Raw genomic sequence first — 25371 nt, forward strand, 5'->3', positions numbered from 1 at the left:
AAATGGCCGGAATGGCTGGGGCTGGGCCAGGCTGTAGCCAGGAACTTCATTGGGATCTCCCAAGTGGGTGACAGGGACCCAAGCTCTTAGGTCATCTTCCGCTGCTTTCCCAGGCACAGTAGCAGGGAGTTGGATTGGAAGGGGAGCAGCCGGGACTCGAACCAGCATCCATATGGGATGCCGGTGTCGCAGGTGGTGGCTTAGCTCACTGCGCCGCAATTATTAGTTTACACTTGGACATTCGCAGTCTCATAGCCAGGCTCACCCCGCAGAGAGCTCGGCACAGCCTTGGGTATGGAGGCGGAAGACCCGGGCGGGAGTGGAGCGCTGCCCCTTTACCACCCCGGACCCTCTCAGCGGCGCGGCCGCCGTTGCCCAGGGCTTGGTGGACGTCTTGACGTTTGTGCGTCACCTGAGCCCTTTTCCGCAAGGAGTCCCCTGGGAGCCCTGAGCACAGACGTGTGGCGCTGGCGCAGATGGAGCAGCCCTGGTCTGGAAACTGGAGATGGCAGATTCCGCACAGTCCGAGCGTTTCTCAGCACTGACGTGACGCCACGAGTGGAGGTCTCCCGCCTGAGCTCACGTGACGGTTCCAGTCAACGCACAGAGCGCTGAGACACTGCACTGGCTGGGCCGGCTCGTGAGGCGCGAGCGAGCTTCCTGCTCAGACCTGAGCCTGTCCCCGGGACGACGCATTTATGCACACACAGATATCCCGAAGTCAGAAGAAATCCAAGGTGGGAGACACTCCTGATCCCAAACATCTTAGTTTTTTAAAAATATTATTTATTTGAAAGCCAGAGTGACAGAGTGAGAGTGAGACAGACAGGTATGGATTTACCCATATCTCTCGTTCACTCTCTCTTTTTAAAGATTTATTTATGTCTTTGAAAGGCAAAATTAGAGGCAAAAGCAGAGAGAGGTCTTCCATCCACTGGTTCACTCCCCAATTGGCTGCAACCGCTGGAGCTGTGCTGATCCCAAGCCAGGAGCCAGGAGCTTCTTCCAGGTCTCCCACACAGGTGCAGGGCCCCAAGCACTTGGGCCATCTTCTACTGCTTTCCCAGGCCACAGCAGAGAGCTGGATGGGAAGTGGAGCAGCCAGGACTTGAACCAGCACCCACATGAGATGCCAGCACCAGAGACAGAGGCTTTACCAGCTACACCACAGTGCCGGCCCCAATTTTCTGTTTCCTGTCCTGTGATTCATGCTGACCATGGAAGGGAAGCAAGTGGCTGGGGGCGGGGTTTTATCCGCTGCGCCACAGCGCCAGCCCCTTGCCCATGTCTTCAACCTGTTTGTTGATGACTGACCTGTAGTCTGCCAGCTTCACACCCAGCCACGGATGGCGTACTCCACAGTCTGAACATTCGCGACACCCCCACTGCCCAGCCCCGCCCCCAGCCACTTGCTTCCTTTCTCCTGTCCCCTGAAGAGTCAGGTCGGGAATTTGGTCCCCTCAGGAGAGTGCCCCCTCATCCGGGTGTCTCCCTCCGCCAACCCATGCTCTGCTCCTGGCTGCCCCCACTCACGTCCTAACTCAGTGTCCAGCCCTCCAGTGAGTCTCTTCCTCTAAGCCATTGTCCCCACCCCACACTTCACACTTCTATTTTTTTTTTTAAGATTTATTTATCTGAAAGAGTTACAGAGAGAGAGAGGGAGAGAGGGAGAGAGAGACCGACCATCTGCTGGTTCACTCCTTGGCTGCAATGGCCAGGGCTCGACGCCAGGAGCTTCTTCCAGGTCTCCCGTGCAGATGCAGTGACCCAAACATCTTCGCAGCCATCTTCCACTGTCCTCCCAGGCAGATTAGCAGGGAGCTGGATCGGAAGAGGAGCTGCCAGGATTCAAACCAGAGCCCATATGGGATGCGGGCACTGCAGGCGGCGGCTTTACCCACTACGCCAGCACGCCGGCCTCTGCCCTGCCCTGCAGTTCTAGTCCCTCACACTCACTGCTTTGCCAATGCAGATAGCTGTCCTCAGCCCCCCCCCCCCCCATCCCCGCAGCCTCCCGTGTCTGCGGAGGCCCCTCCGAGCGCGCACAGCACACTCTGCTGCTGCAGCTGTTTTTCAGGATTGGAATTTCTTCCCTGTGCCCCGTTTCCCACCCCTCGGCTGTGAGCTCTGAGGGGAGCACAGCCCTTGATGTGGTGTTAAAGCCTCGGGGTCTGGCACCCCCATCCATCGTCAGGACGACAGCACCTGTCCCCCATTGAGCCTGGCGCACCGCAGATGGGGAAAAGCTGAGGACGGGACCGCAGAACGTGGGCGTCATGAGAGGATGCGGGCAGTGAGGGTGGGAGGAGGGACCACCGGTCTCTCCTCCGTGCTTCCAGCCATGGGTGAGCAGGTGGGGAGGCACACCTCGCTGCCCAGGATGGCCCTTGTGCAAAGGAGGCGGTGACGTGCCAGCGGGAGAGCTCGGAGGAGATGCATCCAAGGACCGTCGGGGAGATAGGCAAGAAGGCGTGGTTGCCGCGAAACCCTCAGCTTGTGCCTTAATTAGGCTTCTGCTCCAAGTGCTCTGTTTGTGTGCAAGTTAATCAGGTCACCGACTAACCCGTTTCCCGAAGAAGCGCTTTTTAAAAATTGTGCTCAAACACACACACAAAAAGAAATTTGCCGCTTTATCCATTGTCTGGTTCGGTGGCACTGAGGATGTCCTACAGTCGCCACCAGGCCTCCCAGACTAAAACTGCACTCAGTGAACAGTGAAGCCCACCCCGGCAGTGCCGTGCTGCTTTCTGTCCTGCACTGAGACCACCTACTCCACAGGCGCGTTCACACAGGGCTTGTCCCGTGACCGGCGTGTATCCCGAGCGTGACGTCCTCAGGTCCCCCCGCGCTGGGCGTGCGTCAGAATTCCCTTCCTTCTAGAGGCTGATGCTGTTCCCTATGCACAGCCCGCATTCTGCTTACGGACGCTTGGATAGCGCGCGTTGGGGCTACTGTGAATAGTGCCACCCAGGTGCCGTCTCGTGCCCAGGACCACAAGCCACCGCCTGCACGGCACATGGCCACGCCTGGGCAGACTGGCCAGCTGTCCCTCTGCAGGGAGGCAGGCTCTCACACAGTTGCTGGCTTGTGGCTGCGGCTGGCCTTTTGCGGGTCATTTCCTGAGAGTATTAATGTTTGCCCGTCTCTTAGCAGTTCTAATCTCCCGGAAGACAGAGGAAAAGAGTTGTCCTTTCTGTGTCTCTAATTAGAGGTAGGAATGCACCTCCCTGGTCATCTGGACATCCTTCGATACACATGAGCGCCCCCTGCTCGCTCGGTCCATTGTACAGTGTCAGGGGTGACCAGAGAGCTTCACCCTAGGCTAAACAGAAATCCCAGGATTTCCACGTGTTAGAATTCGCACTGTGTTCGTGTACTGTGTCAGGTCAGGAAGGGCCAACCAAGATACATGGTAACATTGATCCAACTCTGCAGTAGGTAGATATTTGACCTTGCAAATCCTCATCCCCGATACACATAACTTGGGAAAATGTATCACAAAGAGCCCTGTCTCCAGGGTGTGTGCGTTCAGGGCCCCGAGAAGTCCCGCAAAGGAAACCCCAGCTTACCTTTGTTCCACGGAGTGTTCCTGCAAACTCTTTAACCAACGATTCCCCCCGTAGCCGTGCACCTGCCTTCCGCAAATGCCTCACCTTCTGCCTGAGCAGCAAACGGATCGCACAGACGTGGGCACGCAGCGTAGGGTGGTCCGGCTGTGCAGGCTTTCCCCCGTGGGCCATCTGCTTTATGTTCTCATGTTATCGTTTGCTTCCTGTTTGCCTTTGAGAGAGAAGGAAGACATGGAGACTGTCGAATGCTCACCTTGCTTTTATCCTGGGCCAGACTCCGTAAGGCTGTTTCTGTTGAGTCTGTGGTTAGAGAGTGTTATTCTGGGATGGAATTCGGGGGCTCCAGAGCCAGGCCCAGCCCATGAACCCCCAAATGCTGATGGCAGGCGATGATGAATTCCAGCAGGAAGTGCTTACCGTGGTCATCGCCGGGGTGTCACCCAAGAAGTTTGCATCCTCTGAGCTCTGTCCTTGGTCATCCTCCCGGGGGCTGCCCAGCCCGGGCCTGTTGCGATGTGCGAATCCTCTACTGCTTGAACAACCAAGGAGGGCGGGCAAGTGTGGGAAGGGCCGAGACGAGACTGTGGCAAGGGCCACGACATGGAAGACTGGGCAGCCCCTGGGCTCGAGAGGCTATGGCTCCCCTTCTCGCTCCTCCTGCCGAGGTTTGAGTTGTCTCCCGTATTCGCCTTGCCTTTCCTGTCCCGTGCTTGTCCGGCCAGGCCCAGGGAGCCCCGGGGAATGGACTCTGCGGGGCAGCTCTGCCAGCTCTGGCTCCAGGATGCGTTGGGCTTTGGTTGGAGGGAAAACCCTGGAGGGCTGCCTCTTGGTCCCCTTGTTCGCGGGAGGTTCACTCCCACCTTTTCTCTCCCCGCGAGGAGGGCTGTGTCCGCATGTTCAAGCCCGGGCGGCAGGCTGCGCAGTCGCATTTGGCGGTCACACTGCCAAGTCGGCACGGTGTTTTTAGGAGAGTAATCGCCGTTCTTTTGGTCAGAGAAACAGTGTGTTTAACCAAGGGCTGCAGGGAGGGTTGGAATGAGGCTGTGTTGCTCTTCCCAGGGCGCACTACGAAGGCTAAAGTGGAGGGCGTTGCATCCTGAGATTGCAAAAAGGACAGAGGGGCAGCCCAGGGCCCTGTGCGGGCTGTGTCGGCTTCCCCTCTGCACCCTCCGGAGACCCTGTTCCCCACAGGGCTCTCTGTGTCACCTCCTCCTCTGTGTGGGCCTGGGGACGGGGCGTCCAGCTGGAGACCCACCCTCAGTTCAGTCAGTTGCGGGGAGGCTGGAATCCGTAACAGAGCCTCTCAATATTGAGGAGATTTTATTGCTTTCGGATTCAAATGTGACTCACCCACAGCCTGGTACACAAAGACCTTTCTAAGTGACAGACAAAAATAATGAACCGCCCTGTGCCAGTTGCCACACTGGCCACGTATTGATGATATTTTTTACTTTTTTTAGAGTTATTAATTTGAAAGGTAGAGTTAGAGGGACACACACACACACACACACACGTCTTCGATCCACTGGTTCATTCCCCAAGTGGCTGCAACGGCCAGAGCTGGGCCCATCTGAGCCAGGAGCTTCTTCTGGGTCTCCCACATGAATGCAGGGGCCCAAGCACTTGGGCCATCCTCTGCTGCTCTCCCAGGCCATTAGCAGGGAGCTGGATGAGAAGTGGAGCTGGTGGGACTCGAACCAGCGCCCACAAGGGATGCTGGTGTCTCGGGTGGCAGCTTTTACCCCCATGCTATGGTGCCGGTCCCTGTTTTTGAGGCTTACAACAACCCTCTTGCAGGTTCTGTGCCCCCTGTGTCATATGAGGGTACTAGGAAACGTTTGTGGGAAAATGGCGTTGAAAGACAAGTTTATCGTGATGCGGGGAAGATTTGAAATCACACATACGAAAGGGTCTTCAGAAGTCCATGAGAAGCGCACGTGTCATATGGATTTCAGACCCCCCCCCCAACTGGCCGTTTAGCTCCTTTCTCCTGACAGGTCTCGGGCAGTGCCCTGACACTGAACCCCGTGAGGTGGAATGATTCGCCCACGGTCACGTGGCTGTCCTGGGGCAGAACTGAACCAAGACTCCGGTTCATCAGGCTCAAGATTCACGTTCTTACTCGCCAAGAGTCCCAGCGGCTCTTTTGTTATTATTTTGTTTATTTATCGGAGAGGCAGAGAGAGTGACGGCTCCCACCCGCCGGTTCACTCTGTAAATACCCACAGTGGCTGGGCTGGGCTGGGCTGGGCTGAATCAGGCACCGGAGCAGGGAATGAAGTCCAGGAGCTCCGACATGGGACACATGGTCTCAACTGCAGGTTCAGTACCGGCCACAGCTGCTCTGGGTCCCGGTCTAGCCTGGGCTCAGGTCCTGTCTTACCTCTCTGGTGTCTCACTTACACCTGACACTCTGCCTCTGAGACTGTGGACAGCAATGGCCCAACTCAGGGCCCCGAAGGTAAAAGCACAAACTGCTGTCATACAGTGGGGCTGTTTGAGTCGAGCAGCTCTGGGGCACGGTGTGGGCAAGCTCCGCGTTTCGTGTACCTGGTTGTTGGAGGGCAGTGTCGGCTGACTTCGTGGGAGAGAGGGCCTTTCAGATGCACAGCTGGAACCAGACGGAGCCACATTAGGCAGAACACACACAAAACCCACTTTGTTTGAAGAGACTTTAGAAATTTTTATTTTTTTTAAATTTTCATTGTTTGAAAGAGAGAGACAGAGAAGTCTTCCCTGTGCTAGGGCCTCGCTCCCTGTGTGACCACGACAGCCAGAGCTGGCCCAGCTGAAGCCGTATGGGTCTCCAACATGGGTGACAGGGTCATGTACTGGAGTCAACAGCTAAAAATTCTATGAAAAATTAGATACAGGTTGAGTTATCTCTTATTCAAAGTGTTTGGAACTGGAAGTGTTTTGGATTTGGAATGTTGGTAATGGGATAGCCAGGGGTTGGGACCCAAACCTAAGCGTGAAGTCTGATTACGTTTTATATACACTTTATATGCCTAGCCTGAAGACAGGTTTCTACGATATTTTTTTAAAGATTTATTTATTTGTTTGAAAGGCAGAGTTACAGAGAGAGAGAGCGAGCACATGCATCCGCTAGTTCACTCCCCAGATGGCCACACCAGCGAAGTTGGGCTGATCTGAAGCCAGGAGCCTGGAGCTTCTTCCGGGTCTTCCACGTGGGTGCAGGGCCCAAGGACTTGGGCCATCGTCCACTGCTCTCCCAGGTACATTAGCAGGGAGCTGGATGGGAAGTGGGGCCGCTGGGACTCAAACCAGCACCCACATGGGCCTTACCTGCTGCACCACGGTGCCACCGCCCTTCTACAGTATCTTCTACACATCTGTACTCTGACTGCAGCCAGTCACGTGAGGGCAGGCGTGGGATTTCTGCGTGTAGTGTCACCTGCACACCCCAGAACTCAGAATTGGGGAATTTGGGACTTCAGATGTTCAGCTGAGGGATGTGCAACCCGCATGGTGATATTTTAGTAGCTGCCGTTGACTGAACCCCTGCTCTTCATGGACACTTTGCAAAGTATTTTTGCTTAGTCACCGTAACAACGGACACCAATGCCTGTCAAACTTCACCGCGGTGCTTGGCTTCCATGTACGAGAGGTGTGTCGAATATTTGGCAAGACAAACGCTGCAACCTGTAACGGTGTGAACCAGAGAACTGTCTTTATCTGCACGGACTAGAAATGTTTCTTTGAGGGGCCGGCGCCGTGGCTCACTTGGTTAATCCTCCACCTGCGGTGCCAGCATCCCATATGGGCACTGGGTTCTAGTCCCGGTTGCCCCTCTTCCAGTCCAGCTCTCTGCTGTGGCCCGGGAGGGCAGTGGAGGATGGCCCCAGTGCTTGGGCCCTGCACCCCATGGGAGACCAGGAGAAGCACCTGGCTCCTGCCATCAGATCAGCGTGGTGCACGGGCCGTGGCGGCCATTTGGGGAGTGAACCAATGGAAGGAAGACCTTTCTCTCTGTTTGTCTATCTCTCTCTCTCTCTCACTCACTCACTCACTGTCTAACTCTATCTGTCAAATAAATAAAAAGAAAGAAATGTTTCTTTGAGCTGTTTAGCGGGGGAGCTGAGAACTTGTATTTAAGTCGAAAGTGGGTTTATAATCTACTTCAGTGCCATTTGTTCTTGAACTAGCTGCTTCACCTCTCGGCCTCGGTGTCTCCACCTGTCAAATGGGCACACTGGTAATGGTGCCCTTGTGAGGAGTCTGTTGTGAATGACCGTGAAAGCTGAGAGTACCTAGTGGTATGCCCAGCCTGTGGTAGACACTTGACTAATCTTAGTTTCCTTTCTTCTCCCAGAACAATGCCTGATTTATGCAACTAATTTGTTCAGTTATTCTCGGAAATAAGCTTCTCCCCTTTGTAATAAAGCTAGACAGATCTTTCTCTGGGGGAGAATTACAAATAGTGAAGTTTGGGGGGACTATTTAAGAGCTGTGTGAATGCTGTCCATTATTTAATTTATACCTGAAGAGGTGATCACAAGGAAGAAAGGAGACCGACAGCGTGGCCCAGTGCACGCAGGCAGACACGGGGCCCCTGACGCCTGGCGTGGTGGTTCCCACCCGAGCATCCACATTGCTGCCGCAGCCCAGGGGTATCAGAGCAGCACGTGCTCTCCTTGTTCAAGGAGCCCGTGGCCTGGGAGAGGGGTCAGCAGACTGTCCTTGTGGAAGGCCATGTAGCAAGCCTTCTTGGTTTCGTGGCTGCCACGTGGATTTGGTTGCCGTGGCTCGGCTCTGCCAGACAATACAAAAGTGAAGGAGTGTGACTGTGTACCAATAAAACTTTATTGGCAAAGGCAGGCAGCAGGGCTGTAGTTGGCCCATGGGGTGCTGTTTGCCAGCCCCTGAGTTAGCAGAAGACAGACCCAGGCACCCGTTGTAGATGTCGATGCATAGTCTGGGTGTTTATCAGGAGCACAGGATCCAGAGAGGCCCCCCAGGAACGTGTTGAACCTGCTGGAATACGTACATTGGTGATCTCTACTCCTTCCCTTTCCGCCTGGTACCATGCTGGCAAAGGTCACACTGCACAGAGTTCACCCAGCTTCAGCCCACAGGTGACGAGCACCACGAATGATTCGTGAAGTAGGTGTTGATCCAGAAAAGGCAGGGTGGGGCCGTGTGGGTGTGGGTGGGGGGTGGAGCACGGAAGAGCACGGTGGGCAGAGGGCTCCTAGAGGCCTTGGGGAGGCAGGGCTGGGTCACGACTGGGGCTGGCAGTGACCGTGAGCAGTGCAGGCTTGCAAATAGGAGGCGCCGGTGAGGTGACGCAGGTCGTAAAGGGAGCTCCATGGGGCCAGAGCCCCCAGCTGCAGGAAGCTGCGGATGCACTTGATTTTCCGTCTCTCTCCCAGTTCTCTCCCCCGATTCGTCACCTGGTCGTGACAGTCTTCCCGGTCCCCTGGTCTGAGGAGGCGCTGGAGTTGTCCATCCAGAGTGTCCGGCACTGCCCCCCTTTCTGGAATGTTACTGTCCGGTTGCGTCCGTGCGCTGTGTTGCACTCGGGACAGTGTCCAGCAATACAGGAGATGCGTCTCAATCTCCCAAGTGAGCAGCCATCAAGTCCCTGATACAAATGAGTGTGTTAGGGTCTCCTCCCCTCCCCCTCCCCGTGTGTGTGTCTCTGTCTCGCTCGCTCTCTCTCTCTCTCTCTCTCTCTCGCCTCTTTAACCTGCAGGGCTTGCTGTGTTGCCTTTCTTAGAAGTAGTTGGTGAAGGCCGTTTGGAGAAAGCTCCTCGAGGCTTGTCTTAGGAGACAAGCACCACGTGCCGTCCGCAGTCCCTGCTGCCCGTGGGCATCCGGGCAGCCTCCCAGCCTTGTGCTTGCACTCTCCATGTCCCGATTCCCTTCCGGCGGTCCAGTGCCCGGCAGGTGGACTCCGTGCTGATTTTCCCCGGGATGCCTCCGCGTCCGCTCAGTTGTTTCTGTCCGTGCCCTTCCCGAAAGGGTCAAACTCGGACCCAGGGAAGCCTCACCGCAGGCAGCGGCCGATGTGGTTTCTGCTCCATCACCAGGAAGGCTGCACCGCATCTGAACAGAACAAAAAAAATCATGCCTTAAGGGTTAGAAGGGAGCTGAAGTCAATACCTGAGCTGTGCCTTGGGACTGCAGGGAGCAGGCATTTAGCCGGGCAGTGGAGACGCCCGCGTCCCACGTCAGAGTGCCTGGATTCGGTACCCGCCTCTGGCTTCTCATTCTGGCCGCCTGCCGGGGCAGACCCTGGGGAGGCTGTGGGAGGGCTCCAGTGGCTGGGTTCCTGCCTGGACCCAGTTTCCAGCTTTGGCCCCAGCATTGCAGGCATTTGGGGAGTGAACCAGCAGATGGGAGTGTGTGTGCGTCCTCTCTCGCTCTCTCTCTCTGCACTCTCTTTCTCTCTGTCTGAAAAATTAATTTTGAAGAAAGGACTTCGTAGAGCTCAGGCCACTTGGCCAGCTTTCGCGCTGCAGCCTTGAGGTGGGTTTCCCGCAAGCTGCGGGGAACATGGCTCTCTCGTTGGGCTCCATCTACCATCTAACGCAGCCAGGCTCCCGGTCGATCTTTGCCACAGCCACGGTTATGATTTTGGCACAAAGTTAGAAAAAAAAAATCAAAAGTGGAAGAGCAGTTGGAGCAGCAACGAGGGAAACACAGAGAAACAAAACTCAAAACAAAACAATGCCCGCTCCGCGGACCTGGCAAGGAAGCTCATTATGTCATTTAAGGAAGCTGGCGAGGGCGCCAGCCCTAATTGGCAGCTGTGCTGGCTGCCGCGCACGGCGGGCCGCCCGAGCTGGAGGGTGAGCTTAGAGGCCAACTGCAGAGTGGTTGGAGGTTTTCAAGTCCTGCGTGGTGTACCTTGAATCTTGATGGCGTCTTTTAGGAAAACAAGATTCCGCAGTGAGCAGCCTGAGCTGCCCACGTGTTGAGAATCAGGCTGTTGCTCACGAAGCTAGCGTGCCAAGGTCGATTCTTGTGTCCACCTCTGACCGATCTTCCGCAGTGGACTCTGCGTGTGTGCACCCATGTGCATGCGTGTGTACACGTGTGTGGCCATTTCAATTGTCTCCAGTTAAAAATTGCCAAGCACAGCAGATCCACGGGAGGAGAAACACCATGAGGCTGCTGAGACGTGATTTTGGGGGGTGGCGACGCCGACCCTATGCTCCCCCGACTTCCTGCCACGCAGCCGGGTTTTGTTGTGGCTCAGGCTGTGGCACCTTCAGCAGTGCCGTCCTGCCTCTCATCCCAGCTCTGCTCGGGGCTGGAGCAGGCGGCGAGTGGGGAGGCCCTCGCGGTTGGCTGCGAACAGGCTCCAGGAGGGCTCTCCACCACACAAGCCTGGACTGGGGGCAAGTGTTTACTCAGTTCCCTAAAAAGGGCTTTTTTTCGTGCAATTGTTCAGCATTGGCGTGAGTCAGTTTCAGGCTGCGAAGACGTGTGTTGCCAGCCACTCGCCAAACGAGCTTTCTCTGGGCTGGTCGTTTTGGGTCGTGTTAGAAAAGAAAATCATGTTCCTGAAAAGACTTTTCCTTTGCTGGCTTCTTACTGAGGGATTTTGGCTTCCCCGCCACCGTGGGAGCTCTCGTTCTGCAGTATTTGTCTATATTCCAGGACGCGACGTGTTCGTGGAAAACACGTATTATGGAAAAGCTGTTCGGGGATTTCAAAATTTTTAGGATTTTGGATTGATTTGAAAGAGGGAGAGGCAGAGGCAGAGAAAGATCTTCTGCTTATTGGTTTATTTTCCAAATACCTGCACAAGCCAGTGCTGGGCCAGGCCAAATGCACCCAGGAGCCCAAAACTCCACCCCGGTCTCCCACATGGGTGGCAGGGCCCCAGCTGCCTGAGCCGCCACCCGCTGCCTCCCAGGGAAGCTGGAGTGGGGAGTAGAGCTGGGACTCGACCCCGGGCGTCCCAGCGTGCTTGTGGGCATCCGAGTAGCGTCTTCCTGCTCTGCCACACACACCCCATTTCAAAAGATATTTGCACCAATGTGAACTTTTTTTAACTTTTATTTAATAAATATAAATTTCCAAAGTACAATTTATGGATTACAATGGCTTCCCCCCCCAATAATTTCCCTCCCACTCGCACCCCTCCCATCTCCCTCTCCCATTCCATTCACATCAAGATTCATTTTCAATTATCTTTATATACAGAAGATCGATTTAGTATATATTAAGTAACGATTTCATCAGTTTGCACCCACACAGACACACAAAGTGTAAAATACTGTTTCAGTACTAGTTATAGCATTACTTCACATTGGACAACACATTAAGGACAGATCCCACATGAGAAGTAAGTACACAGTGACTCCTGTTGTTGACTTAACAATTTGACACTCTTGTTTATGGTGTCAGTAATCTCCCTAGGCTCTAGTCATGAGTTGCCAAGGCTATGGAAGCCTTTTGAGTTCACAGACTTCTATCTTATTCCGACAGGGTCATAGTCAAAGGGGAAGTTCTCTCCTCCCTTCAGAGAAAGGTACCTCCTTCTTTGATGGCCCCGTTCTTTCCACTGGGATCTCACTTGCAGAGATCTTTCATTTAGGTGGTCTTTTTTTTTTTTTTTTCCCAAAGTGTCTTGGCTTTCCGTGCCTGAAATACTCTCATGGTCTCTTCAGCCAGATCCAAATGCCTTAAGGGCTGATTCTGAGGCCAGAGTGCTATTTAGGATATCTGCCATTCTATGAGTCTGCTGTGTATCCCGCTTCCCATACCAACATGAACTTTTTGAAATAGCCTTATGTTTTTTCTCTCATTTAAAAGCTTACAATTAATTGTAAAATGCTTGAAAAAGATAAGAAAGTTATATAACAAAAAAAACCCTAACGTTTATTGTATATCTTCTCCAGAAATAATCACTTTGAATATTTAGGAAAATCTTCTGATTTTTCCCTTTATATGCAAAAATCTATTCATTGCATTTTCATCCTAAGGCTTTATCATACCAGTATATCGGGAGCATATTTTTTAGCTTGTTTTTTCCAAAAGCAAAATTTGGATTGGCACTCTATACCATTAAAGATTTAATCAGGGGCCTGCACTGTGGCATAGCGGGTTAAGCTGTTGCCTGCAGTGCCGGCATTCCATATGGGTGCCAATTCGAGACCCAGCTGCTCCACTTCCAATCCAGCTCTCTGCTATGGCCTAGGAAAGCAGTAGAAGATGGCCCAAGTTCTTGGGCCCCTGCACCCTTGTGGGAGACCTGGAAGAAGCTCCTGGCTCAGGGCTTCAGCTCTGGCCATTGCAGCCAATTGGGGAGTGAACCAGCGGATGGAAGACCTCCCTCCCTCCCTCTCTTCCTCCCTCCACCTCTCTCTCTCTCTCTCTCTCTCTCTCCCTCTCCCTCTTCCTCTTCCTTTTCCTCTCTCTCTCTGCTTCTCCTCTCTGTGTGTAACTCTGACTTTCAAATAAATAAATAAATCTTTTTAAAAAAGATTTAATCAAGGTCTCATCATTTGCTCACGTAAATTATAACCAAGGAGCCTTATTGCATAGGGACCTGTGAGGGCATCTTTGATGACTTCCTTGGGAAAAAGTTCCAAGAAAAGAAATTTATAAAGCAGTGCATTGCATGTTGCCAGGTTGCCTTCCAGAAAAACAGTGCCTACTTCTACTCCTTGCATACATTTGCACCTCTTTGTGTTTCTTGCTTCTGTAGAATATTAAAACAATTCTTTAAACAAAATACTGCATTTTCATTCTTTAGAGGAGTCAAACATTCTTCCAAGAATTTTAAATCACATATTTAATATTTTATCAATTGTCTGAGTACTTGTTTCTTTTTGGAGTATTAGTCTATATTGATACGTAAATACTTGTTAAATATGAAGAGTGTTAACAGGCCTATAGTTTTATAAACTTAGGTCTTTGTAATTTTGTTTTGGTAGTTTGGATGCATAGATGTTTTGGTTTCTTTTTTTTCAAATTTATTTTATTTATTAGGGGGGGGGGGCAGGCCGGTTTCCCATTCACTGGTTCGCCCCCAAAGTGCTTGCATCAGCTAGGGCTGAGCTAGGCTGAAGCCAGAAGCCTGGAACTCCATCAGGGTCTCCCATGTGGGTGCAGGGCCCAAGCATGTGGCCCATCCTCTGTTGCTCTCCCAGGCCACAGCAGAGAGCTGGATCAGAAGCAGAGCGGTCAGGACCCACACCGGCGAGCTGCTACTCAACCCGCTGCACCCAGCTCCAGCCCATAGGATTCATTACTGCTCACAACTGCATTGTTTTCCTTAACTGCCATTTATTTTCCATCTTCAGAAATTTCATTAGTGGTCTTGATGCACACTTCTCCACTCTGGTGAGTCATGTAATTAGATCATCCTTTTGCAAATATTGTAAATCATGTTTCTTTTAGTTTAACCTTAAAATATATAGGTACAAAAGCATTCTAGTAGATTTTCTGCGACCTCTGCCTCGGTTTTGACTGACAGGTCGTCCCTAACATACAGCGTGTCACACACAGACACACACACTGGCTGGCCACAGTGTCCTCATCTGGGAATAATGGCAGAGCAAGAAGCCGGGCTTTGATGTGGCGCATCTCATTAAACCTGCTGATGAGGTGTTAACATCATTAAAGCATAGTTGCCATTGTTCTCTAGGGAACGGATGTGAGGGCGGTGACGTGTGGGTGTGCAGGAGAGGGAGGAGGGTGACTTCACCTACATCCCGCTGCTCACCACCCCCCCAGCCGAATCCCGAGGCAGAACCCACTGTGGTGTCTCAGGGGACAGGAGTGAACACAGGGAGACAGTGCTACCACATGCAGCAGCTGTGAGCCGGGCTCTGACTCCTGACAGCGCCCTAGCCCTTCGCTCGCCCCGAATCTCGTGAGCTTGGCAGCTGGAAGTCGCTGTCCTGACCCCACCATCTCACTGCCAGAGCAGTTGGCTCGGGGACCACCCAGCCGCTGCCAGATCTGACCAGCAACACGGGTGTCCTGCTCACCCCCTCATCACACACTCCTTCCTGGGTCAAGCCAGCCCAGGAACAGAACCGGGTGGCGCAGGAAATTGGGGTTTTTAAAAAGGGGTTTTAAAAAATTGGGGTTTTAAAAAATATTTTGGGGTGTGCAGACCCTAAATCACATTTGAAACCTTAGCTGGAAGGGAGCCTAAACCCACACCAGGGGCCTGGGACCGACCACAGATGGTGAGTGCGTGCCTCCCACACCCCTGGGGGCTGGGCTGTCTCAGCGTCCGTGGAGCATGGACGCTGTGGTCAGGGTGTGTTGGGAAGGAAGAAGAGGGAGGTACAAGGGCAGTGTTGGAGGCACTGCCTGTTACACCAAGTCCCGTTTTGTGTTGTATGGAGCTGTACTCTTACTGGGTGTTAAAGACCCAGGGCTGGTGCTGTGGCGTAGCGGGTAAAGCCGCCACCTGCAGCACCGGTATCCCATATAGGCACCAGTTTGAGTCCCAGCTGCTCCTCTTCCAATCCAGCTCCCTGTTCATGCGCCTGGGAAAGCAGAAGGTAGCCCAAATGCGTGGGCCCCTGCACCTGTGTGGGAGACCTGGAGAAAGCTCTGGGCTGCTGCTTTGGCCTGGCCCAGCCCCAGCCATTGAGACCATTTGGGGAGTGAATCAGTGGGTCTGTGTCTCCCTCTCTCTGTGGCTCTGCCTTTCATAGAAATAAATCTTTTTAAAAAATGTTAAAGACCCCCATGGCTTTTGCCAGGTGAAGTCACCAAAGGCAGCGTGCATGCATCTGGGGGCGGGGCCGATCCCAGGGCTTCCTCCCACGTCTGGACTCCTTCACAGGTGTCTTGGGGAGATCGTTCTGTGTCTGAATGCGTCTTCTGCTCCGGTGCATTTTTGCCAACACTGCAAGTAGAAGTCAAACTCTCAACTCAGCCCCTCCCCGCCCAGCTGAATGGAATGTGCCTGGGGTGGGAGGGGGCAGTTTGCAGTGGATCCCCAGGCATGAGTAACCCTTATCTTGCTGAGCCTGCCTGTGCACTTGTTGCTACAGATACCCTGGTGGAGGAGGGGTTAGGCACCCGTGCTGCCTTGCCCTGATGCCCGGCCCCTCCCGCAGGGGTGCAGGTGCACACAGAGGCCAGTGGCTGTTTCTAGCCAGCCTCGCTTTCCTGACGGAGCTGCAGTGAGCGCGGTCTCTGTCTACTGCTTGAATTTTTCACTCTGGTGTCGCTCCGTGGTCGGGGTTGCATCGGGGTGACCGTTGAACATCTTATTAGGCTGCCCAAGGCCAGGCCTAATTGTCCAGGTGGCTGCGTTTCCTCTTATTAAAATCTCTCTTGTCTCCTGGACATCGACTCTAAGCATAATGTACTCCTTTGCACTATTTAACCTCAAATAAACGCAGCCGTGGGGAGTCTTGCTGGAGACACGGCCGGGTCTAAAAGCAGACACAGCAGCTGCTATTCTCTTCCCCGAAGCAACCAACTGGGGGGTCAGGGCTGGCTCCTGTCTTGCCAAGGATGTGCCAGGCTGAGGCCCAGGCAGGGGACAGGGAGAGGGGTGGTTACAGGTGTCGGGAGACCCGCCTCCCCAGAACAGGTGAACCTAGCAGGGAGGGCAGGATGCACGTGCATTCCTGACGATGCTACAGCGGCATTCCTGAAGTCAGGAGTGGGTTGCACGTGCAGGCATTTGGCACAGCAGTTACCCCAGCACTTGGCAGTCCCGTGTTCCCTATCACGTGCCTGGTTTGAGTCCCGGCTCCTCTGCTTTGGATCCATCTTCCTGCTGATATGCACCCCAGGAGGCAGCAGATGATGGCTTGGGTCACTGCCACCCATGTGGGAGACCTGGATTGAAGTTCTGGGTTCCCAGCTTGGACTCGGCCCGGCCCTCGCTGTTGTGGATGGCTGGAAAAGTAGGGATCGCAGATCTCATGGTCTCTCTGTTTCTCTACTTTCAAATGAAATGGAAAAAAGTAGCTTGCGTGCTGAAAAGTATTTATTATTGAAGCAGGTCTTCTAGAAACTGCGCGTCCAGGAACGTTGGTTTTTCCAGCTGGCCTGTGGAAGTCCACGCTAGCCCCCGTGGGGCTCGGCTGCCTGGCCTGTGCAGTCCAGAGAGGAGGTAGTGGCCTCGTCTGTGTTTCATGCGGTGTGTGCGCTCCAGCTCGCTCTGGAGAGCTGATAGAGTGAGCCGCACCCAGGGCCGACGGGGAAGGCAGGGCAGGGTCCAGCGGTCGGCAGAGCCGCCCAGAGAGCCTGTTAACCGGCGCGGCCGGGCTTCCTCGGGAAGTCCTCCCTGCGTGGTTCCGGGCTGGGAACTGCGGATCTGCGTTTCCTGTTTGCAAGCACCGTGGGCCTCCTGATGCCGTCACCCCGCTAACCAACTCCTGTGTCCGACCCTTAGTAAGCGGCCAGCAGCACCCTCTGCCCCAGGCGCAAGAAGAGGCCTGCATCTCACCAGCCTCCACGCAGTGCCTCCATTCGCTCTCTGCCCCAGCCTGGCACTGCGGGTCACTTCAGGCACACAGCATGGAAGGGTAGGGCGCTCCCACTGGAGAGCCGGTCTGGCACACGAAAACAGCCGCCAGGGCGGAAGTGGGAACAGCGTGGCAGGTGATACCCTCCTGCTTTGTCTGCATCCACTCGGAAGAGCTCAGCTTTGCCCAGGTCCCCCACAAGCTGAGACCTCTGCTGTGGCCTTCCCGGTGGCGGTGGTGGGCTATCCATCAGGCTTCCCAGAAGTCTGGAAGCAGGATGCAGGAGCTGATCCTATTCACAGTGCCCTCTGAGGACCTCTGGGTTACATCTGGCTCAGAGGAGACATCTAGGGCAGCAGAGTGACGATCAGGTCCCAGCCTAAGGCCTTCCACACCCCACCCTCGCCCATCCCGTCTCACCTCTGGGAGGTCCCAGGTTATGGCTTCCCCAAGCTCCCTGCCCGAGGTGCCCCTCTCCGGCCGTGTTCCCCACCCCTTACCCCTCTGACTCTGCTGACCTGGACTTGAAGGGTCCGGAACTGGAAACCTTAGCTGCTCCTCCCCCGCAGGAGGTGCCGGGAGCCCGACAGGCAACCCCGCGTCCACACTCGGATGCACCTCCCGTCCAGGGAACAAGCATGGGCCTCTCCCCTGCTCCTGCAAATGCGAAAAAACAACAAAAACCGAGATGACTTTTTATTGAACAATAAAAGTTATTTTTGAAAAAAGAGTCTAAATGTTGTATTTGCTCACAGAAAGGCTTTCTCTCCACGTAGCTGGCATGATGGGGTAAGGTAGGAGACGAGGGGTTTGAACATTGAGCATTCAGATCATTTTCTTGCAAAGTCCAGCATTCGCTGGGAACACTCACCTGCAGTTGTTAAACGACTTGGCACAGCGCGGGGGTGTGTTAGGGTGAACATGCCGAGTTATTGTTCACTTCCTTGTCACGGCCATACTCCAGGTGGAAAGCAGCTGTGCCAGAGGAGGGAGCACCGGGGCGGGGGGGGGGGGCTCCCAGCCACCACGGCTGCTCCCCTCCCTCTCAGTTCACATTTCCTGGCAGTTGGGACAGGAGGAACACGCGTCCCCAGACCCCATGCCGTCCCTGCTTCCGGATCGTAAAGGTGTCCCGGCCTGAACATTTCCACCTGGGGGATTTTGCTTAATGGTGAAGAGACTGCTCATGTATGTGGGGTACGGTGCCCGCGGGGTGCGGCAATGCCAGCCCAGTTACTGTCTTGCCTTGTGATTGAGTACGACTGGCTCTGTGTATGTTTCTCTCTGATGTATTTTCTATTTGCCCCTCTCTAGTGGGATCTTGTGTGTGATAATGCCTGGAAGGTCCATATCGCTAAGTTCTCCTTACTGGTTGGATTAATCTTTGGCTACCTAATAACTGGATGCATTGCTGACTGGTGAGTACCCACGTGCCCGCCGCTCGAACCTTTGGAAGCCATGGCGCCCCTTTGCTGGCTAACGAGGAGAGTGGTCCGTGTTAGCTGCTTGTTACCGAGTCTCTTCTCTGTCCTGTGTCAGCCCCAGCGCAGCCACCTGGGAGGTGCAAAGCTGAAAGTGCTGGCCAGTGCACGTCACTATTTGCAAGTGAGACTAAATTCCTAGCGATTCGCTAGCAGCCAGAAGCCAGCAAAACCAGGGCACCCACAGCCCATCTCCCGCTCACGCTCAGCCTTGGGAAGAGCTTGAGGACTTAGTGCGGGGACCTGCTGGCTGGGCTCTGAGGGGGAGGTTGCACGGGGTGCGCTGAGAAAGGGGACGAGGCGGAGCTGGAGGCCCCTTGTTCCCACGAACCGAGTGGCCAAGGCAGTTGCCTCAAATGCCACGCAGATTCTAGGGAAGAGCCCCGCGCGTGGCATGGCACGGCCGGGAGACGCCCCCGTGGGCTCCGTGGGGAGCTGCCCCTGAAAGACAGCACCACTTGAGTCCTGCTGGGCGTGCAGGCAGGGCAGGGTGGTGACCAGAGGTGAGGACGAGGAAGCTTTATTGGGGTGGGGAGGGGCTGAGGCAGGCTGGGTGCCTGCAGCCCAGTGTGTGATTCCGGAAGAAGTGATGGGGTGGAGGGGGTGGAGGTGGGGAGAGAAATTAATGAAGCTGACAGCGCAAGAGCAGCTAATGAGTACGCTGGGCCAGGCCCTGTGTCCCTTCCTTACAACGCCCCGGTTCAGTAGGTGCTGAAGCATAATCCCCAAGTTCAGTCCGCTGCGAGCCGGAGAGAGCCAGGACTTGACACCCAGCCACGTGGCTGCGGAACCCGCCTCCCTGCCAGTGTGCCCGACACCTTTATTTAAGGCATCCTGTGTGACGAGGGCACGGCGGGGTTGGGCCGGAGCAGGGCAGCGGTTGCACAGTGCAGAGGGACTCTCCAAGGACAGGTGTGCTGGAGCCGGCTCCCCCTCGCCACGCTTTGTAAATTTTTTTTGGGGGGGAGGGTGGGGGGTGAATCAGCTCATCTTGAGCCTGATGACATCCTAAGGACCGAAAGGGAGACAGGGAGCCAGCTCTGTAGGTTTTTGTGATGCCCCTCTGAACCGGGCTTGGCTGGAAAAGCTGGCCCAGGGCCTGGGATGGGGTGAGGGGCAGCAGCAGGTGGCTCTGATACGACTTGGAAGTTGTGGCCGTTTCCTGCCCAGAGCTCGTGTTGAGTCGAGAGCTCCTTGTGTTAATATGTAGCAGGGCTTCCCGGGTGCTCGGGATCTGCCTGATCACCGTCGGCAAACGCCTCTCGTGGACACGGTCAGAGACGCTGTCGGCCACCTCTGGACACCTCTGCCCGGGCCTCTTTGGTTTGGGTTTTGGTTTTGTCTTTGGTCAGGTTGCAGGTTTTTTTGTTTTTTGTTTTTTGTTTTGTTTTTTTTTTTGGGCAAATGCTTGAAATTGTAGGTTTTCAGCTTAAGCTAAAATACAGGAGGGTCCTTTTACAAAGTGCACACTATAGTTTCGTCCCATTTTCCCACGAATTTTTTGGAGTGCCGGGGCCCTGTTTCCTGCATATCTGCATGGCAGTGGGTTAGGAAGCGGCACTGGGAGAACCCACATCCCCTTCTCTGTCTGAAGGGCAGACACCAGGCCTTGTTCGCAGAGGGCGTGGCAGGGCGGCGAGGGTCTGAGCTGCCTGAAGTCAGCTCCCACGGTTTCTTCTTGCATGTACGTGCCGCGTGGTCCCCCCGTCACACACCAGGCCAGGGGACACGAAGCCAAAGAGCTCGCGTCTCACGCCAGGGGCGGCCAGCAGTCCGACTCCTCCTCCCGAGGGTCCACGCCCAGTAGGCCAGGCAGGGAGTGAGCAGTGGGCCGCTCGGGGCTTGGGCTTTCAGACATTTTGAGAGAGCCTGTTTCAGTTTGAAAGTTTGGTGTTTTCCACCCCAATTTTTAAAAAATTTTTTTGACATTTTACCCCCTGCTTGAGCCTTGCTTAAGAGGAAATAAATCCATCGAGTGGGAACTCAGACCTCACAGCGGGTGGCCCTCACCACAGGGCTGCATGGGGCCGTTGATCTTGAACTTTCTGAGGCTGCACTCAGCGTATCGTCATATTTACTTGTTTACAAAGTGACTGCTTTGCACGGGGGTGGCGCCTGGGGGTGTTTGTCCATTGGGCATGGTTAGATCTGTTCAGAGCAGGGCACAGAGCTCCCTCGGGCTCCTCGGAGCGTGCTGTCCACTCCGCTCCCTTCCCCGAGTGCCCTTTGGCGGGATCCTGCATCTATCCAGCCAGCACCCTCTCCCCTCCCCCCTCCAGCCGGCCCTGGGAAGCTGCCATTGTGGGCTGCACTGGGGGACCCCTTGCTCTGGAGGCTCTGGCCAAGCGTGGCCAGTGGGGAGAGCCAGCTACAGACCCCGCCTTGTTTCCCCCAGCTTGTCCCTGCAGGGGTGCCAAGGGCCACCCCGCACCGCACCGTGCCTCTCCCGGGCCGTGCGACCTCCTCCCCTGCACCCCCGCCCCCGGGCTGCCCACTGTGAAGAGCTGCAAGATTGAACACTGTCCCTTGTGAGTTCTCTCACAGCTGGCCCGCTCTGTATAAATGAGCCCTTTGTTAACGTCTCCAGCCTGGCTCAGCCCCCAGCCGTTGTTGTGGCCATTTGTGGAGTGAGCCATGGATGACGGATCTCCACCCCCACCCCCCGTCTCTGTCGCTCTGCCTTTCAAATAAATAAAACAAATCTTCCAAAAAAAATCTTCTCCAGTACTTGATTGGAATGGGCTGTTTCCTGCTGAGAGCCTGCGAGGGTTCTGTGGCTGCTGTACCAAATGAGAGATTAACCATCTCCCAGCTTGGAGGGCCCGCATCCAGCTAGGGTCTCGGGCTGCTCTGGGAGACCATGGTACGTCTGCTTTTGCTGGCCCTGGAGGCCGCCTGCAGCCTGTGGCTCGGGTCCCTTCCTCCATTTCCGGGCCAGCCATGGCGGGCCAGAGCCCTCTGACGCTGCCACCTCTCTGGCTCCCTGTGGCCAGGGGCTGCCCTCCTGTAATTAGCTTGCACCTAACTGGAAAATCCTTTCACACTGCGGTCGCCGGCCCTCCTCCCATCTGCAGAACCCCTTTCGCCAGGAAAGGTAAAATCCTGTTTCTGAGTGTCAGGACGGGGGTGTCTGAGCCAGGCGCAGACGCTCAGGGATCGAAGCAGCCAGTTCAGCCTGGAACGCTGGGGCGTGTGAGCAGCGCGTCTGGGATGCTCGCTGAGTCCCTGGACGGCAGCCCTACCGGGCAGCCATCACCTCATCACTGGGATGGCGTGGCCTCTTCCCCGGTCCCCACGTTCAGCCGTGATAAGCCTCGATTCAGGGGGTGCCGACTTCCGGGATCACGGTAGCCACACAGTTCCCAGAGATGCTCTGCTTCCTGACTTTCGTGGCCATTTTTCACACACACACACACACACACACACACACACACACCCCTCTTTGCTTAGGTATCAGACACGGCAAACCGTGCTTGGTAGACGTCAGGAGTGTAGACACACAGGAAGGAGCAGGCGCTGAGACGGTTCTCTGCGAACGGCTCCGTCCACCATCTCCCTTGGTGGTGGCCGTCTCAACAGCGCTGCAAAACAGGACACTTATGCCCATTTCACAGACTTGGAAACAAAGGGAAATAAATGGATACCTTAGAGTTTGTTTTCCTTCCTTTAGAACCAGGGTGGGAAAACGTCTTTCTGCCAGGGGCCGTTTGCACATCTACACCACCTGTGGGCCATGTGGACTCGTCAGCTGGAAAATTAGCCTGCAGTGGGGTTGTGGGATTTCAAGTCCCACCTGCAGTTGGCCAAATGATTCCGGCCCTTCTATGTCCCATGGGCCGGTTGCGCCCCGCCCCTTTGGGGAGGGCTCAGCCATAGTGGAAAGCGACTGGTTTGCTACAGTTGGGATTAGGTCAGGTCATCTAGACGGTCTTTCCTGAGAGGGGCTTCGTGACCCCAGCACTGGTCCCAGGAGTGGTGGCTGCACTCTGCCGGCAGGACCACTGCGTCCACTGGCACTGAGCTCATAGCCTTGGCCTCGACCCACTAAACCACAGAGACTCCTGGGGGGTGGCTAGAGCCTTAAAAAGGTTTGAATGAAATTCTACTCCATTGTTCCCTTCCCTGCACTTTCTTAAAACTGCCTCCATCTGTGCAGGCAAGGCCATACCCCGCTGAGTCATTCTTTTACCAGCTTTGTTGCAAGACGATTTCCATATCATGAAACTCACTCATTTTAAGTACAATTCAGTGAGTTTCAGCACATTGACAGAGTTAGGCAAGCATCAGCACACTCTAGGCTTAGAGCCTTTCCGATCGCCCTATAGGATGATGGGAAAACGTCCCTGTCCTCAACCCCGCCCTGGGCAGCCGTGAACCTAGTTTGTTTCTCTATATTTGCCTTTTCTGCCAGTATGTCTAGGGCCATCCTAGCCGTTCAGCTACCCATATGGTGTTTGGGGTCCCAGGCCTGGTCCCCCCCACCCCACTTTTTTTCTCCTAGCAAATCACATCCTTTCTGTTCTAGTTGGCTTGTGAAGTGTCTGAGGTCCAAGCTGGCCTTGTTGCATGAACTCGCTTGATGGGGCGTGGCTGCAGTTCTATTTCTAATGAGTGATTAAAGGGAAAGATGGAAGGTTAGCGGTCAGCATGGAGGGGCGGAGAACCAGGTGACCTTCCCGTGGGACGCCCAGCAGGCCATCGCCCCCTAGTGGTCGGCAGGCCGAGTCCCCTGTGGGTGGAGGCAGGGGGACAGCGTGTGTCCTTTCCAGGGGCTTCGATGTTTGCTCGCCAGCAGGCCCACCCCGGTGACTTACAGTCCAAGCTCTCTCTGTTTCGTTTGTGAGTCCTTCAAGGTTGCTCCTTGCCTTGTAACTGCAACAGATCGGCAGTGGACTGGGCCCTGGCTCTGATGCGCTGTGTGTGAGGTCAGGTCTGTGACTTGGCGGCCCAGAGAAGGGAGATGCAGGCAGTCGCCCAGTGCCCATGTTGACTTGGGAGTGAGCTGGTTCCGAAGGGCAGCGACTCTGCTGCGCGTGTCAGGGTTTATGTTTGGGGCGTTATCATTGCTTTGCGTGATGCCCATAGGTACCCGGAAGTAGACTCAGAACGGCAGTGGGGTTCACATCGCAGTTCTCTTGCCCAGTGCCGGGTTGAACTCGGCTCCCTTATCTCCAGAATGGCAGTGTGGGGTTGCATTTCCCTGGACGGGCCTGTTGTCCCTAGGAAGTGGGTCTGGTTGAGTCCGGAGCACCTGCTAGGCACGGGGGTTCAGCACCTGGCTACCTTGTTTAACCGAGATTCCTGACTTTTTCCTTCTCCGCCTGCAGGGTTGGCCGGCGGCCTGTGCTCCTGTTTTCCATCATCTTCATTCTGATTTTTGGACTGACTGTGGCGCTGTCAGTGAACGTGACCATGTTCAGCACACTCAGGTTCTTTGAAGGATTTTGCCTGGCTGGAATAATTCTCACCTTGTATGCATTACGTAAGTAGGAACCTGCATAACTTGGAAAAAACCAGTGCCTCGGAGGTTCTGGGGAAGAAACTCTGCGTTCTCATTGTCTGGGGTGGAGATGCTTCAGCATTTGGAAGCACGGATTTTCAGGCCGTGACCGTTGGGGAAACGAGACAAAGCCATGCGTTGTGCAGTCAATCCTGATCTCTGGCTTAGGCTCAGTGCACACCACCCAGGAGCTTGGAGAAGTGGCCAGCAGCACATGGCTGTGACAGAATAGCTTTTGCTTTCCTCTGGAGTTTTCTGCGTTGCTATTCTGTGTGCCTCCAAGTCCAGTGCACGCCTGGGGGCCCCTGGAGCTGGTTCCAGGAGAGTATACCGAATGCCCGGGGCGTGAGATCCGGCCTTAGCATTGTCACTGACTGCTGCAGAGTTTTCTTCTTTGTTCCCTCGAAGGCCACAAGGGTACAAATTTCCCCGTTTCTGAGACCTTAGGTGGTCAGGGGTTGAACCGTCAGCGCCGGTATTGGCAGAGCACGTGGGAACTCGGGGGCATTTGCTGTTAGGATGAGGAACTTTTCCCTCCACTGGTCAGTTACGTTTGTTGGCTGTGCTAGCCCAGCTGTCAGCGGTGGCAAAGTCTCACTCATTCGCCGTGGGTGTGTTCTAGAAGACAAACACGTACCCATCAGCTTTTTGACTAATCGTATGCTTTTGAATCATCTTGTGCGAAGATCTGTTGGAAATACCGTGAGATAATTTCCAGTGCTTTTTGTCTTTTGCTCTCCCTTTGACGCGCGGGCAGGAGTCGGGTATATACCAGGTAGCGATTCCCAGTGTGATACAGTGAGGATGGTTCTGATTCTCAGAACTACGTGCGCCCACGTCTTTCAGATAAGCTGAGTTTTCGCTGGAGCTCATGTCGCCACAGGGAGGGGATGGGTCTGGGGAAGGGCTGCAGGCGTGGTCTTTCAAATCCAGGGTCGGAAGTTTTTTTGTCCTCTTCCAACGTTGAACAGAAATGTAGATTCACAGCAATCTACTTCCTCTGTTTATTTGGGAACCCTTGTTGCTTGGAGAGTTCTTTAGGAGATTAGGACGATACATCCACAAGTTCTTGAAAAATGAAATCAGAAGCTAAGTTTCGTTGGGTTCCGATGTTCTGAGACCCACGCCCACGCGGGGTTCTGTCTGATGAACGCATGGCAGGCTCTTGGCTCTTCTCCGGGGGAGACCCCACACTCTGGGCACTGCCTTGGTCTTGGGGTGAGTCCCTCAGCCCCTGGCCAGGCCTTGGTTCTCTGATGGGGGTGGGCCCAAGAGCACAAGCTGAATTCTGACCTCGTTTCCTGGTTTCATCTCCACTTCCCTCCTCTGCCTTCTCCTTCGTCCCATTTGTCCATCTCCGAAACTTGTCTATGTGTGTGTGTTAGCAGCCTTAC

General features: G+C 54.7%; 1 protein-coding gene across 6 annotated transcripts in view; it reads left to right on the forward strand.

Annotated features, from left to right (window-relative positions):
- Positions 1-25371, forward strand: part of SLC22A23 (solute carrier family 22 member 23) — a 169272-nt gene that overhangs the window by 21729 nt on the left and 122172 nt on the right. For all 6 annotated transcript variants that reach the window (XM_008274277.4, XM_070074476.1, XM_070074478.1 and 3 more), the window contains exons 2-3: positions 18311-18414; positions 23805-23959. In XM_008274277.4, the coding sequence (XP_008272499.2) occupies positions 18311-18414; positions 23805-23959 (259 nt within the window). The remainder of the gene's footprint in view (positions 1-18310; positions 18415-23804; positions 23960-25371) is intronic.

Source organism: Oryctolagus cuniculus, chromosome 5 (genome assembly GCF_964237555.1).
Source record: "Oryctolagus cuniculus chromosome 5, mOryCun1.1, whole genome shotgun sequence".
Taxonomy (NCBI): domain Eukaryota; kingdom Metazoa; phylum Chordata; class Mammalia; order Lagomorpha; family Leporidae; genus Oryctolagus; species Oryctolagus cuniculus.